The sequence below is a fragment of the Balearica regulorum genome, chromosome 1, assembly GCF_011004875.1.
Source record: "Balearica regulorum gibbericeps isolate bBalReg1 chromosome 1, bBalReg1.pri, whole genome shotgun sequence".
Classification (NCBI taxonomy): Eukaryota; Metazoa; Chordata; class Aves; order Gruiformes; family Gruidae; genus Balearica; species Balearica regulorum.
In genome coordinates, this window is record NC_046184.1 from 199,131,738 (window position 1) to 199,144,557 (window position 12,820).

General features: G+C 43.8%; 1 protein-coding gene across 1 annotated transcript; it reads right to left on the reverse strand.

The window, feature by feature from the left end:
• Positions 1–306: 306 nt before the first annotated feature.
• IL17D (interleukin 17D) lies at positions 307–12,517 on the reverse strand. Its single transcript, XM_075742194.1, has 3 exons — positions 12,302–12,517; positions 11,864–12,162; positions 307–2,264 (listed from the first exon to the last, which is right to left on the reverse strand). The coding sequence occupies exons 1-3, from the start codon at positions 12,446–12,448 to the stop codon at positions 1,949–1,951; spliced, it is 762 nt and encodes a 253-aa protein (XP_075598309.1). The 5' UTR covers positions 12,449–12,517; the 3' UTR covers positions 307–1,948.
• Positions 12,518–12,820: the final 303 nt, after the last annotated feature.

Genomic DNA, 12,820 nt, shown 5'->3' on the forward strand with positions numbered 1-12,820 from the left:
CTTTAATTACCATTTCTCTTTTCTCAGAAGGTGAGAAGTTCTTCCACATTAGGAGGAAGGAAAAGTGGCTGTAATTGCTGCAAGTATTTACATTCTCCAGGGAACAGGTAACTACCTTTAATTGCTGGCAGCAGCTAGGCAATTAGCTGTTCTCTGAGTAGTATAAACACTTTATGACCTTCTTTGAACCCTCCTTTGAGAATCCCCTTGAGATAGAAGCATCACAATTTGAGGAAACACAGATCTGAAAACAAGCAGAATTGTGGAAAAGCATCTGCACAAGAAACGCGGTTATAAACTTCACTCTGACATTGTGATGGGAATCTTTTATTGGTTTCTGGAGTTCTTAAAGTTGTTTTAGGCTTTGTAAGAAGCTATACAGATTGCACTATAAAAATACTGTTATACTAGACTGAGTCAATAATTATGCACCACAACAAGGAGTTTTCATATGACTTTCATTCTCTATTTAACTTGTTAATTCTGTTTAGCTCATTATCTTTCCATTCTTCATCCAATGACACTCCAAAGGAGTGTGAGTTTGTGTAGCATAGGGACTTTCTCTGCTATGAATTAAGCCCAATTTTGAGATTCTTGATGTAGCAAATACATTGCTGCATATGGTGTTTATTCTTTTTTGTAATGATACTGCAGTCATGATCCTTCAACTGTAAAAGATATTCTCTGCTGTTCTGCTTACCAACTTTGGTGATTGTGGCCCCCCTGAGGAGTTATGGTCGCACGAGACATGCCTGGTTACTCTTGATTCTCATTCACTAGACTGAGTCAACCTTCAGTCCTTTATTCTGGTAATGCAAATTGTTTTGCATCTAGGGTTTCTCGTTAGGGCTTGCCATCAAGTTCCTGTAAGCTGCAAAGATGGAAGGCTGCTCTTCCACAGACTACCATCTTCTACAGGTGATTGTCTGTTACATGTAGCATAGGGGAAAATAAGTAACACTAACTCTATAAATCAGTTGGATTTAACATGTTTGGCTTGGCTGGGACTGACCTCAATGACCTCTGTAGCATCTATAAGTTAAGACCTAGCCTGTTTACTCATCTGCAGTGTACCTGAGATGAAGCCTACCCTTTGTACTTATCTTTTTAATGGGGAATCTCCCCTCCTAACATGGAAAAGGTTTTGTCCTTTCAACTGTACAGAATACAGTTTTGTCATAAGGAACAGTTAGTGACGAATGAAATCTAATACAGAATTCTTGGGACCCAATCTGTGTTTTTTCTAATTGGTATTTTCTGTGCAATTAAATTTAGTCCACATCAGAAAAGTTTTACAATATTCTAGCATGCTTTTTCTCAACACTTTTGTACCCTTAGCAATTTGGCGAGTTTGAAAATAGCAAACTCGTAGAATATTGTTTCACAAATGACAAACTCAGCAAAGGTTTCTTCACTGTAGTGTATAAATAGCCAAAGATGTAACAGCCATAACACTGCTTGGAGTTGAGATATGCAATATAAAGGAAGGCTCTTCCAGCCTGAGAAATTATCCTTCTAACTGCTGATTTGGCACATGTATGGCAGCTACATGATTTTTATATAAGAGTATTTAAAAGTAGAGTATAAGAGACTCCTTTAAAATATCTACAACCAGTAGCCTGCTATAGTAATATCTAGCATGTCTTACAGTTGCATCATCTTCTAAAATTTACTGTGAATAAGCAAGGATAAAATGTTCTGCTCTAAGGAAAAAAAAAAGCTACACTGGAATTTGCAACAAATACTTACATGAACTAAAGAAGTTCTTAATATGAATTGTCACCTCTAATGATCTGAGCGACTGGTCAAAACTTTCCATCTTATAACTGAAATAACTGTAAGTAGAAAAAGAGGGTAAGTTGATGTGTTTGCTGCTGTGGTGCAGTTTCCTGAGGTGGTGAAATGATGATGTGAAGCCAATACTGTAATGTGATTCTTTATATATTCTTCATTCTGATGACGGCTTGTTCTGGCTTACCAGCAACTTCATTTCTTGCTTATCTATGCTGGAATTTACACTTTCAGCCTCTTTTTCTTGCTCAGGTACACAAGTGCAGCCCACTGGGATAGTGACGTAATCTTCTGTGTAGACGTAACGGCCCCCAGCACACGACGACGTGCGACGGAGGATGACTGTTGGCATGTACACAGGAGTGCTGCGGAAGTGAAAATTCTCCTCGCCAAAGATCCCCATGAGGCAGCCTTTGCACAGACAATATGCTTCAGGAATGTATTTAGGATATCTTGTGGGATCATATGAAATTCTATAGGGAAGCAAATAATAAAGATTCATTAGTATCTCTAAAAATAGATATATTCATCTGGAAAACATTATTATAATGCGATTTGACTGTAAACATTTATATACTGCTTTTGTTTTCTTTGCCAGGAAAAATAGCTGTAGCTGTTGCTGTTTGGCTTCTTATTTGTAAAGTGTAAAGAAAAAAGATGAACAACTTATAGAACTGATCAGGTCCTACAGTGCACACTGAAGTATGACTGGCTTTCTAAAATGTGAGATTCAGAGGTTGAAGCAGAGTAAGTTTTGCATTTTGGACTGAATGGGTAAAAAGAGCATTAAAAAGGACACTGGGACATTTCCAAACTTTTGATCTGCCTTGAATTCTTCAAAAACTGGTACAAATCCTTGTTGACATTATTATTGTTGAAGCCATGACATGATATTTTAAAAATTTATAATTTAAATAGAATTAAATTATACTACTATTTCTGCAATAGTTTCTGCTTCCTAGTGTACTTGAGGTTATAATGTTACCCTCCTCTTGAAAGCAGAAGTCTGTATTTCTTTCTCTAATTCACCTCCACTGTCTCTTCCAGAGACGAGTAATGTTTGCATGCCCACACTGAGATAAACTGCAAAGTTAATGTTTTTTCTGCCCACTCCTGCTACAGTTTGAAATAAAGCATTACCCCAAAGCTTCAAGAGTATAGCTTCTATTTTATGTTCTCTTACAGTTTGTTGTTTGAACCTTTCTTTTTGTTTATTAATACCCTGTCTCTGGAAATTCCTGATTAGCAGGAGCTGGAAAGATTGTAACCTAAGTACAGCTTGGACCAACAAAGTCCAAGCTCCAACATTCCTCTCTGGATGTTGCTGGATGCAGAAACAAATATGTGATACTATGGTCTCAAGTCATACAGATCCTGGCTGGCCTATAGCCATTGTTTTCGGCAAAGAGAGTAAAAGCTGATACATTCTGCTTGTTTTGTGAAATAAAAGACTAAGTACACAGCGGAGTACACGTACTAGAGTGTGTAGCCATGCTGCTTATTGTGGTGGTGATGTATTTGTTGCTTTGTTCTTTACCCGTTCTTCTCGCTTATACTCGAAGCAATTGCTGGGCTTAGCTGTAACTTATACATTATTACAACTGTGTGTCATTATTCTAGATGTTTGCACCTCCAGAAAAAGGGGATTTTTTAATATGTTTAACCCCTCGCCAGCTGTCCTCTTTGTACCTCTAAAAGCTTCCTCCAGATCACCTTCTGCTCTCACACAGTCACAGAACTAGCCCTGCTTCAGCAGTGGTTGCACTGTCCAGCTGGAGAGGGACGACAGCTCTCGTTGGCTGGAGCAGCATTCAGCCCAGAAGCACCACCAGCCACCCCTCGGTGCTCCTTCCCCAGAGCCAGTCCCTGCTTTGGGAGGATGCTGACCCTGAGGGCACTATCAGAAGCACTTACCTGTCAGCAAACAGAAACCCCTTTCCTGCCCTTTCCCCCTGCGCCTCCTTTCACACAGTAGATGGTTAGACCTACACATGGTGCACAGCAGAAGTATCCTACAGGCACACAGAGAGTGTGAAGACACATTGGGAGGTGACCTAGTCCAAATGTCCCCATCAGGCAAACTCAGAGGTATTTGCCCCTGTTTGTCCAGCCTGTTCTAAAAACCTTCAGAGCCATTCTCCAGCCTGCCAAGATGCTCTGTTGCAGTATTTCACCGCCTCTTTTCTTCGAAGTTTTCCTAACACTGAAGTGGACCATTTTTTTCTTGCAAACTAAATCAATCATTTCCCATGTTTGGCTGGGAAATTACAGCAGCTTTGGCTAAAAAAACCTGAGTAACAGTCAAAGATTTGATATGAAAGAGAATGTTCAAGCCTGAAATTTTTACTGTGATGGGAAGTGCTGCAAAACCAGTAAAACTTCTTGCACTCGGTTTTAAACCATCCTCTATTTGGGATCAACATAGGATCACCACAGAGTAGATCAAGTGGGGCAATTACATTAGAAAAATGAGTAAGTTAAGTACCTATCATTAATATAATTATTTATGGAGTGATACAAACTTCCCACAGCATTTTTCAGAATAACCAATTTTGAAAAACACAATGGACTTAAAGTGATTCCTAGATTGTGTTTCCCAGAACCCCGTCAGGGGTTGTAGCACCTCCTTGAGTATCAAAGCATTAGCCTTTTCTCTTTTCAGGCGGTCTCTGAGATGAGAAGAGGTTTCAGCTGCAGAAGAGACACTGCAAATCTGCCTTGAGCTGTGATTACACAGTCACTTCTAGTCAACAAAAGCTGCACTTGCCAACACAGGCACCCCAGCTGTCCCTCTCGCCTCCACCCCTGGGATGATGCTAATGTTCTTCTGGTCACAGGATGGATGGGGGAATTCAGCCAACAGACAAGTAATCTCATCAAAATCTGGATTTTGGTCCACATATACACAAAGCCCTACAGAAACAAGCAGCTGTAGATAGGGCAGAAGGGGGCTGCCCTTTTCAGAAGTAACACCAGTTTATCAGGTTAAAACAAATCTGGAACAAATCTGGAATCACAGCTTCAGCCAAACTCAAACTTGATTATCCTGTCATCAAAGAGAAGAGACTTGTTTGTTTGTTTCGCAATGGTCATATAATCTGGATTCTTGTCTTTTTAAGGAATTTGTTTTCCTCACAGAAAACTCTGACCAGTTTTCTCATAGCCAGACATCTGTAATGTCGCAGATATTTTTTGCAAAGCTTCTCTGTCCCATTTATACTTGCTTACTTTCCCCAGGAAATACCTTCATGTTACAGGATCTCACATCAACGTGAAATAAAATGTCTGGTAGCCAGCAGAAGGGAAGAAAGTGGAATACAGACTTTTCTCCTGTGATACATTCCCATTTCAAACTCAAGTGTGAATAATTTCAGTGGTGGATTGTTAAACACACCATATGTCAAGTCATTGGTATTTCCTCTACTATATTATCTCTAGCACCTGGTTTATGATGTTACTGGAAAGCGTGAACATGCTTCTGGATGCAAACATGAGTTTTCACCAATAACAAGAGAACACTGTCACTGGAATCATGGTCTACAACAAACTTCCCCCCTCCAAATTCCCATATGGCAAAAGTCAGGTATAAATGAGGTTTTCTTGGAAGGATGATGTGGTGTGGTCTTCTGCTTTCCATAAAAAAAAATATCTTGTATTGGTAAGTTTGATGTAGATACCTCTACTCCATCATGTAAGGATTGGAAGGAGTCAGAGAGGATCCAAACCCAAAGATGGATCCAAAATATAGATGTGGGTTTGCCTCCAGGCCAGAACTTTAAGGCTGAAGGCTCTAAGTAATGCCTCCTGAGATTAAACGCTGAACTCAAATGTCACTAAACTTTGAAGCCATATCCAAGGTTCTGTATCTTCATCTCAAAGCCACTAAGAAAGGCCATATAACTAAAACCTCATTTTCATCTTTCTAGGCAACCCAGACTGATTTGGGCCTGAACCACTAACAAACACCAGTAACCCAGCCATATAAATACAATTGTGTGACGTGCTTCCTCTGTTTGCATGTACTGAACATAATCACTCTGTGCATATAATGACCACAGCCTCAGCTACTATAGTTTGATGCAGTTGGGGTTGTTCAGCCTGGAGAAGAGAAGGCTCTGGGGAGATCTAATTGCGGCCTTCCAGTACCTGAAGGGGCCTACAGGAAAGATGGTGAGGGACTGTTTATCAGGGAGTGTAGTGACAAGACAAGGGGTAATGGGTTTAAGCTGAAGGAGGGTCGATTTAGATTAGAGGTAAGGAAAACATTTTTACAGTGAGGGTGGTGAGGCACTGGAACAGGTTGCCCAGAGAAGCTGTGGATGCCCCTCCCTGGAAGTGTTCAAGGGCCAGGCTGGATGGGGCTTTGGGCAACCTGGTCTAGTGGAGGGTGTCCCTGCCCATGGCAGGGGGTTGGAACTAGATGATCTTTGATGTCCCTTCCAACCCAAACCATTGTAGCATTCTACGATTGCCATTATTCCAAGCACTACAAGTCATGTTTTTATGTCTTCCCCTAGAACAGAGCAAACATGTTTGATCAGGTTAATTAACTGGATAAAACATATGCTCCAAGTTCCCACTAACTCTTTCCTATATGTAGTGAAAGATGCACCCAACTGGAGTGAACACAACAGAAGCAGCTGGGAGGAGTGGTGGAGGACTGGAGAAGTGCAACTTTCCTCTGGCACCCAAGCATCCCCTGCATCCTCGTGTCATTTGCTGCGGCCACTGCTGCAAACCAGATGGCCCAGCCATTTCGATGAGGGTTGCCCTTGTCCTGCGAACTCAGGTTACTGATATGTAAAGCTTACTCTGCCTAGCCAGTGCTCCCGATTTACAAATGACAGGAGCAGTGAGCTATGCTGGGCTGCTGTGTTTCGATCTGCTGGAACAAGAAGCAGGTTTGTACTGAACTGGAACTGCTAATGAAGTGTGACTAGTTCTAGGCTGCTTTTCCTTACGACCCTACGAGTGCTTTGAGAGCTCCCAGTGAAAAACAAACTTCCTGCCATTTACGTACTAAGCCTGGAAACTCAAGAGAAAAGTTTCTGTCAGAAGTAAAACTCTTGCAAAGACTTAATCTGTCTTGTCCTGAACTGCTACTTTCATATGTAGTATTTTTAATAATATTATCACTTCATAGTTTCCAAGCTTCTAAATCCAGTGAGTCAGATGCTGTGCTGGGGCAGGCAGATACAGCTGACTCCTCAGAAAATCACTCTTAGCACTAGACTAACAGCTGGATGATATCAGAAGTCTAACAAGCTGATCATCATCCCTTTACTTTGCAGTCTGAAATACTTACAGGATTAAGAGCTAACAACTTTTTTTCCCTCTTGGCAAGGCATCTATTTCTCTATAGCAGGTGTTCTTTTGTTCACATTATGCTTAGTTTGTTTTATATACAGGCAATAAGTGCTTGCATAAAATAGCCTAGTGCTAACAGTGATTTTCTGAAGAGCTGTATGAATATGTACTCAAATAAAAAGGATGGCAGTTCTGCGTCCCCTTGTATTCTTTCCCTCGGCTGCATCTTTGGGATATGCACACTGTGCCACATGCTAATGTTAAATCCTGGAAAATGTCTTGGATAAGATTCTTGAAAATCATTGGAGTATTATTTAAAGGAAAGCCCTCTTGTATGACTTTTTTCAAAAGCACTGCAGACAAGCTTGGCTTTTACCAGGAAAAAAAAGACTTGCCTGTATTACTTTTATAAATATTTTATGTAGATGAGCACTAAACCAAGGATGCTTACAAACTGAAACTGGTTTCTGAAAAGCAGAAAAAACAAGCTGGGCAATGTCTGAGAGAGGGACTAGCTAACATGGGATTTCATGATCAGATCAACACTGACAATAAAAGTTCAATCTCTGTAAATGAATCCTTGGCAACTGCAGGATTAGGCCCCAGAGACGGACACAGAAGCCATGAGATTTGGAAATTCAGAAACAGGAATGGCTTCTTGAATACGCATAAAGAATTTTTGCTAAATTCACGTGGAAGACTCTGAATGTATTCCCACAAACTAGCTATGAATCGTATTATAACCTTAAGACAACAGAGAATAAAAATAGAGCTGGTGTGTACAGCTGATTATCAAATGGCACCTGTGCTCTGCAGCACCATGAATGGAATCACAAATCAACACTACCTGTAAATGCGCTGTTGACTTCAGTGGGATCACATTTTTCAACCATTACTCTGAGCTTTATGGTCACAGCCTACAAACAGGCACACATTTAAAATTAATCCTTTTTATAATGGCTCTTATCCATGAGCAACTTGTGCGTGCATCTCTGGAGCTGAGCCTGCATTGGTAAATATTCACCATGCTTATAGTTTCTCTAAATTTTAACAAGCAATACCCAACCTGTGCTGTCAGCAGGGATCTATAGGTGGTAAGACAACCCATATCACTAATTCTCATGAAGCAACTGTGAAGCATAGCAATAGCCAAGCACCACGGCCCTTGCCAGTACCTCCTTGTACAAGCAGGCTTTCTGGATTTCATTCACTGTCCATGTAATACTACTAAACAACCAGTATCTATCCAGGCAACTCCTGGATAGATGTCACAAACTGGCACACAGTCAGCCTGATGATTTCCTGGCTTGATGATTTCACCGCAGAGCTTCTGCCGCTGGGTCTATTTTTTAAAAAAAATGGGTAATTCTTAGACCAACTTCCTGACATGCTGAGCAAACCCAGTATGCTCAAGATTTCACTCCACTCAACAGGTTTCAGGGAACTCTGCTGTCTCTTTATAGCTCTGCAGGGTGAAGAGCGATTTGTGCGATTAAACTTTGTGCTCTGAGTTATATACTGATCTCCTGTAGCCATCAGGATGGAATTTCAGTATCAGGCAGATGAACTAATATTGTTCCTCTAACTTTTGCCTGAAATACCAACCGTTGGTTGCTGCCAGCAGCAGGATTGTGGACCAGATGGATCTGTGGTGCAATCCACATGCAACTCCTGTATCTCTGGGTTGTAGTAAGCCAAAAATGATGTAAATCTTTATTTTTGTATAACCAAATTAAAGACCAAGTAATAGGAAATAAATAGTAAGCACGGAACAAAGACAAGGAAAGAAGCCACATAAGGATTATCTGTACTTTGAGCCAATCAAGCCTAATTCTTCCACGCTGAATAGAATGACAAGCTTGGATATATGCGATGCAGTAGGGTGAATGTTATACACAGATCTCTAAGTAATATATTTGATTCTTTCTCACAAATGCTGATATGAAAAAAATCAGTTGAACTGAATGGTCGTGTGAGCAGAAGAATTACAAGAAACCGCGTTAAACAGCTGGGAGCAGGTGCCTAGGGAGATATGCAGGGGAAGGTAAGTAGAGCCAGACTTAATATCTTTATTATTAATGACCTGGAATATGGAGTATAAACAGTACGTTAATGAAATCTGCAGATGGTAACAATGGGAACTGCTGCAACACCAATGAAGACAGAGAAACAGCAGGAGATATCTCAGACATTAAAATTCAAGTCAAAAAGAAGAAAGACCCTTTGTGCACAGAGCAGAAATCAATTGCACTGTAACTCTTTAGGGGCAGAAAAGAAGTTGGAGAGCAGGATGTCTGTGAGACACACTGAAACAGGGCAGGAATCTTGATGCAAGTTTCAAATAGTCAAATTCATGCTTTGAGGGGTGTCCTATCAGGGTGTACAAGGGGGGACTGCCTACAGTGAATTCATTTCTGGGCATTCACTACTAGAACAACTCCACTGGTTCAAAGGCAGTTCAAGAGACAGCAACGGATCTTGGCAAGATGAGCGAAGGGGAGCAGCTCATGAGGAAAGATTAAAAGAATTAAACGTAAGTAGGCTTGTCAAGAAAGTTCTGTGTTAGGAGACAGCTGTATGCAGTTTTTCAGAATAACACCCCTGACGTGGAGAAGAAATTGTTGGGATCATGTAAGTGGAATTGGTTAGCCACTGACAAGATGTAATGTGCCATTACTTGGAATCCTTAACGGAGAGTTGCATGTCCTTTTTAAAGACACGCAGTAGCTCTAAGGGGATTTGGGAACTTGCTTCCAGGGTAATTGGCTGGACACCACAGATCAGACCAGATCTTCATAATGCTTTTATATGGCTTCAAAATCTATGAAATAGTAGGTTGTAATAGCAAATGTGCATTTAGTGTTCATAATGAGCAATTTTATATTTTACACTTCCATTACACATCTTGCAATGTCTGTTGCTGTCTCATTGCACACTAATGATACAGTAAAAATGGGATCAAGAAAAAAAGCTGTAAATGAGATCTGTTAACTGTACAGTGTACTCAGGCCTCTGCACCCTAGAGAAACAATTTTTCCCCTAAATATAATTTTAGATTCTGCCTTTGACACTGTAATACCTTTTTTTCACTATCTTTTAAAATTTCTAGCTTGGAGATGTCATCAAGTTACTTGTATTTGAAGGGTTAGTGGACTGTTTGAAAACATTCTGGTGAAAAGTACAGTGGATTTACAGTTTCTTAATAAACTTTTTGTAAGCGAGGCCCCACATAGCAGCTGGTTTTCTGTTCAGAAGTAAGTCTATACAGAGCTCCAAGAAAAAATAAATACCTGCCCAACGAGATGTAAGCATGGAAGGCACTGTTTTCAGATCAGGAGAACAATTTTCTGATAGCACGAGTAGTTGGCAAAACCAATGCAAAAAATACCCGAGCCTCATGGTAGTTGTTCTGTTCATCGTACTTGCTTTTTGCACACTTAGGTAGCTTAAAAAATCCTCAGTCTGCTTAGAGAAAATGTATTACTAAAAATACTATTTCTAAAAATACTTTGTTTATGAAAGGCTTATTGAGCAAATAAACCATTTTTTCTTTCAGTAGGATTACTTCTTAGACTAAAAGCAGGCAAAAACCATGCCACAAAATAAATGTTTATTGGAGATCGCTAACAAGGAGATATTTAAGTTTGCTGAATACACAGTAACTGCATCAAGGTATATATGAAGGATAATATAGAGAAAGTAGCAAGAAAGTCAGTTCCTTTTAAGTTTGTGCAAATTTTAGCTTCCTGTTGTCTGCTGCATATTTTAGCTTGCTGTTGTCTGCAGTGTGTTTACTGAAAGCCAAAAACAGAGAACCCAACTCTGTCAGTGTTATTCAGACAAAACTACCAGAGGACTTGATAGTGAGAATGTGATCACACGTTGGTTTTAGTGTTCTAGATCAGTGGTTGCCAAGCCTTTCCATCATTCCCTACAGAAGTGCAGACCCTTGTTTTGTGTATTAACCAGCCTAACAACACATTTACTTAGTTATTTTTATGTCCCCTTAAAAATAGTCTGTCAGCCCCTGTTCCACCTCGGGGGGGGGGGGGGGTGGGGGGGGGGTGGGGGGGTGTTTGCAAACACAGATGTAGAAAATTGCAGTACTCGTTCCTTGCCTGTGCTTGTACAGCAAACTGGACAGCAAGCCCTTGGCGTGTTAGTGAAGATATGGCTCTGCTGGTACGTAACCAGAACACACACTGCACTCGGACACGTTTTAAAAACCAGCACAGTGTCGGAAGTCACATCTCAGGGAAAGCATCTGAGCCCCTTTGGGGATGTGACAGAGTCAGGAGGGGCTTTATTGGTGGTGGCCCTTTGCCGAGGGCCCTCTGAGTGAACTTCACATACGACTATTTGCCGAAGTGACTTTTTGAGGGGTGGTCTGTGCTCCCACGCAAGTGGGGGTGTGTGAGCTCCATCTCACAGCTTGCTCCACCTCATTCGTTTTTCATTTCTCTTTCTGCCCATTAGACATATTCCTCACACATATGTTTTTACATATTTACCTCATATCTGCCTATTTAGAAGCCTACTGTAACACCGTTCCATCCAGCTGCTGCTCGGTGCACCAAGTTACCCCTCAGAACTGGCACCTTCTGCGCCAGACTCCGGGCACGGCGCGGGGAAAGCCCCGGGCAGGCGAGGCACGGGGGGTCCCACACAGCGGAACGGGCTCTCTTCAGCTCGCCGGGACCGCGGCACCGCTTCTCCCCTCGACGCGGCTGGAGCCCCCTCCTCCCCCCCGGTGCCCCAGAGTCACCTGTAGGCCCACGGCGAGGCGCTGCGCAGGTTGACGGGGAGCCGGAACCTCTTGTCGGCGGCCGGCCGGCTCCCGGCGGGGCAGCTGGCGTTGTGCTGGCGGCCCGGCGGCTCGGGCTGCAGGGTGTGGTGGAAGGCGCTGAGCATGCCCGCTGCCAGCCGCCCGTACAGCTGCTCCAGCAGCTCCTCGGGTCGTTCGCCGCAGGTCCGGGTCCGCGCCGGCCGCTTGGGCGCCTTGACAGCCTCCGGGCGGAGCGGGAGCAGCGCCGCGCACAGCAGCGCCGCCAGCGCCGTCCGCACCTGCAACGACGCCGCCGTCAGCGGGGCTGGGACCGGGCGCGCCCCCCGCCACCCGCAGTGCTCCGAGTCCCCCGGCCCGGGGGTCGGGGCGCTCCCCCCCCGGGCCGCCCTGCCCGGTCCCCGGCCCGCAGTCCCTTACCCTGCCTCGCTGCATGGCGGTCGGGCTGCTCGAGGAAGCTGAGGAGAGCGACGGGCTAGCGGAGCCGCGCCGTGCCACTGGCTCTCTCGGCGGAGGAGCTGTTGGAAAAGTGCCCCGCTGCTCACTGCATCTCCCCTGGCCTCGCATGCCAGGAACATTTTAGGCTCTCACGGAGGAGGCGAGCGCTCAGCGCCGGGGAGCTGGCCGGTCCCGCACTAGGCACGGCCCCGCCGTCCTGCCCCGCTGCCCCTGGCCACCGGGGCAGCCCCGCAGGCACGGACGGGCTTGGTCCGCCACCAGCTGCTGTCCTGCTCCGGGGTCCGGCCACAGCAACCCCGCAGGGCGACCCGCCCGGCTCTCCCTTCAGACCTGGGGGGGGGCTGCGGGCCCCCGTCCCCTCCTCTGCTCTGTCAGGGGCCGAGCGCTCCCTTCCACGACATTTCGTACCTGCGGTCAGCAGCAGCCACCACCCTGAGTGGTGTGGAGATGAGTTGGTCTCTCCTTAAGCCCACTGGGGCC